The 2500-nt window shown below is 49.3% G+C and overlaps 1 protein-coding gene across 4 annotated transcripts in view; it reads left to right on the top strand.

Moving 5' to 3' along the window:
- Positions 1 to 28: 28 nt before the first annotated feature.
- The window catches only part of LOC113807835 (uncharacterized), a 2653-nt gene continuing 181 nt past the window's right edge, over positions 29 to 2500 (top strand). Inside the window, exons 1-6 of one of the 4 annotated variants that reach the window (XM_027359131.2) lie at positions 29 to 466; positions 607 to 834; positions 950 to 1420; positions 1553 to 1777; positions 1899 to 2141; positions 2273 to 2500. The exon at positions 2273 to 2500 is cut by the window's right edge and continues 181 nt beyond it. In XM_027359131.2, coding sequence (XP_027214932.2) covers positions 116 to 466; positions 607 to 834; positions 950 to 1420; positions 1553 to 1777; positions 1899 to 2141; positions 2273 to 2500 — 1746 coding nt within the window. In that variant the 5' untranslated portion in view covers positions 29 to 115. Of the gene's footprint in view, positions 467 to 606; positions 835 to 949; positions 1421 to 1552; positions 1778 to 1895; positions 2142 to 2272 lie in introns of all 4 variants that reach the window. The other 3 variants (XM_070125204.1, XM_027359130.2, XM_027359128.2) reach the window with 3 other exon arrangements.

Genomic DNA, 2500 nt, shown 5'->3' with positions numbered 1-2500 from the left:
GACGCAGGTATAAAGGCGTGAGTGCCCCAACAGTCTTCAGTAAACGAACAGATACCTTCACATTATCGCCTCTCCACATAAGTTGTTTAATCGTAGTAGTTCCTCAGCATCCGAAATGGCTCCCACTCAGAACAAGAATTCATGTGAGGTTAATGCAGCTTCATCCGAGGTTAAATGTTGCCACTGCGGAGGGTCGAAGGGCTCGTGGGACATGTTCCTTCCCATCACTCACAGGGGAAGCTTCTTCCAGGACTCCTTCTTCTCCAACATTCACCAGCACTTCGACGCCGCCGTCAGGCAGGTCCTGGACCAGTGGAGCGGCTCTGACCTCAGGCTCACAGACCGCACGGAGAACACCAACGTCCGCCACAGTGATGTCCTTGGTCGCTATAGAAGGCTTCGATCCGTCGACCTGAAGGAGGAGAACCAGGCTGTCACTGTCACGTCGGATGACACCAGTCACAAGGTTTGTCGCGATGACATGACATGATTACTGATCGTTACTTTATTGAATACTAATTGACTTATTCTTATCAACTGATTTTGAAGTTTTTCGATATCCATCTTCGATTTTTAAGAGGAATAATAAAGGCAAAATGTCTGCAGGTGGTGCTGGACGTGCACGAGTTCCTGGGAGGAGACGTGACAGTGAAGGTGGTTGACGAGAGTGAGCTGCAGGTGGAAGGACGCGTGGAAAAGAAGGAGGAGGGAAGTTCCTGTGTGGCTGTGCACTCCTTCAGACGCCGCTTCTCCCTGCCTCGCCTCACCAACATGGCGGCCATCACCTCCGCCATGTCCTCCGACGGCGTCCTCACCATCACAGTGCCCAAACTGGTGGGTGTTTTATCTTCTTTTCTTTTCTACTTTTCACTGTGTCATATATAAATCTTTAAATCTTAAATTTCGCGGAAGAACTTCATGTTTTTAACTGTGGGTGTTTTTGGAACAGGAAAGCGAGGACAAGCAGAGGACGACCATCATCCCCATCAAGGTCGAAGAGACGAATTCACAGACAAACGCTTCCAAAACGACAGTTTCTCAAAACGCAAATAAACAGGAAACCAAATGCGAACACTGCAGTCGGGACGCCGTCTCCAAGAAGGAGAGCAACAAGGCAGTCAGTGAAACGTGTGTCAAGAGAGAGAGCGAGTCCTGCCAGTCCGAGAAAAGGTCCTCGGCACTTGATTCCTTCGCTGGACACAACTTCCTTCCCATCGTGCACAGAGGACTCTTCTTCGACGATTCGTTCTTCCAGGAAAGCCGGAAGGATTTCCAGAGGGCGGTGAAGGAAGTGTTGAACAAGTGGGGAGAACAGTCCTCCATTGGCGACGACCTAACGCGCTACAGAAGTCTCCGAAGTCGTGACTTGAGAGAAGAGAACCAGGCTGTCACTTCCTCGGAAGATGAACGTCAACACAAGGTACTATGAGTACCAAGTGACACTCAAATACCACTGCAAAAAAAAAAAAAAAAAAAAAAAAAAAAAAATATTGGGCTTTATCTACTTTAGAAGTTGGTCTTCGTGTAAAATTAATGTGTCCGCCTTTTCCAGTTCGTTCTCGACGTGAAAGACTTCAGTGACGGCGGAGAGATCAGCGTGAAGGCTGTGAGCGACAGAGAGTTGGTGGTCGAAGGCCGCAAGGAGAAGCAGGGAGACGGGTCGAGGTGTTCTCAGCGGTTCCTTCGGCGCTTCGTCGTTCCTGGAGACATGCAGCTGGATGGCGTCACCTCAGTCGTGTCTTCTGACGGTGTGCTCACCATCTCGGCTCCTAAGAAGGTAAGACCTACACCCATCCACTGTGTATCATCATCACAAAGCGAAAGACTGTGTCTAAAAGGCTTTAACTGATGTCTAAAAGGCAAGTGGGTTTCTGATGGGCTTCTCCACTTAACAGCAGCCGAAGCTCCAGGTCAAGGAGGTTTCCGTGCCCATAAGCACCGAAGGAAAGAAAACTGGTCCTGCCGACACCGTCATGCAGAATGGAAATCTCAAGTCGAATGAGGCTGCAACAGGTGCTATCGCAAAGGAAAATAAATCGCAAAATGCCACTCCCGTATCCAGCGCAAACTCTTCTCCCTCCAACGTACCCTTCAAAGCAAGTGCGACTCGTGGACCCGAGGAAACTTCCTCCTCAAACCAGGTACATTATTCTTAACTAGTTTTTCACTATAATTCTCTTCGGTAAGTGTGGAGAGGGTTCAGTGAAAAAATACGTATACTAACTTACAATTACTTCAAGGAAATATACTTACAAACCAAATTCTTTTCTAGCAGAAAGGAGATTCTCAGCAACACACCACCACAATTCCCGTCAGAGTCCAGGGAACAGAAGAGATTTCGGGGAAGCAGACCTGCTCCCCTTCCAAGCCTTCGACAGGAGTTCGAGACGAAGACGCCTCCGCCAGAGCCACGTCCTTCGCCGCGAGAGGAAAAGGAGGCGACGCTGAAGAAGGCAGCCAGGAGGATAAGGACCTCTACAAGCTGAAGGGAAGCGGAGCC

The sequence above is a fragment of the Penaeus vannamei genome, chromosome 9, assembly GCF_042767895.1.
Source record: "Penaeus vannamei isolate JL-2024 chromosome 9, ASM4276789v1, whole genome shotgun sequence".
NCBI classification, from domain to species: domain Eukaryota; kingdom Metazoa; phylum Arthropoda; class Malacostraca; order Decapoda; family Penaeidae; genus Penaeus; species Penaeus vannamei.
Note: the sequence above shows the minus strand (reverse complement) of the source record. Positions and strands in the feature narration are given on the sequence as shown.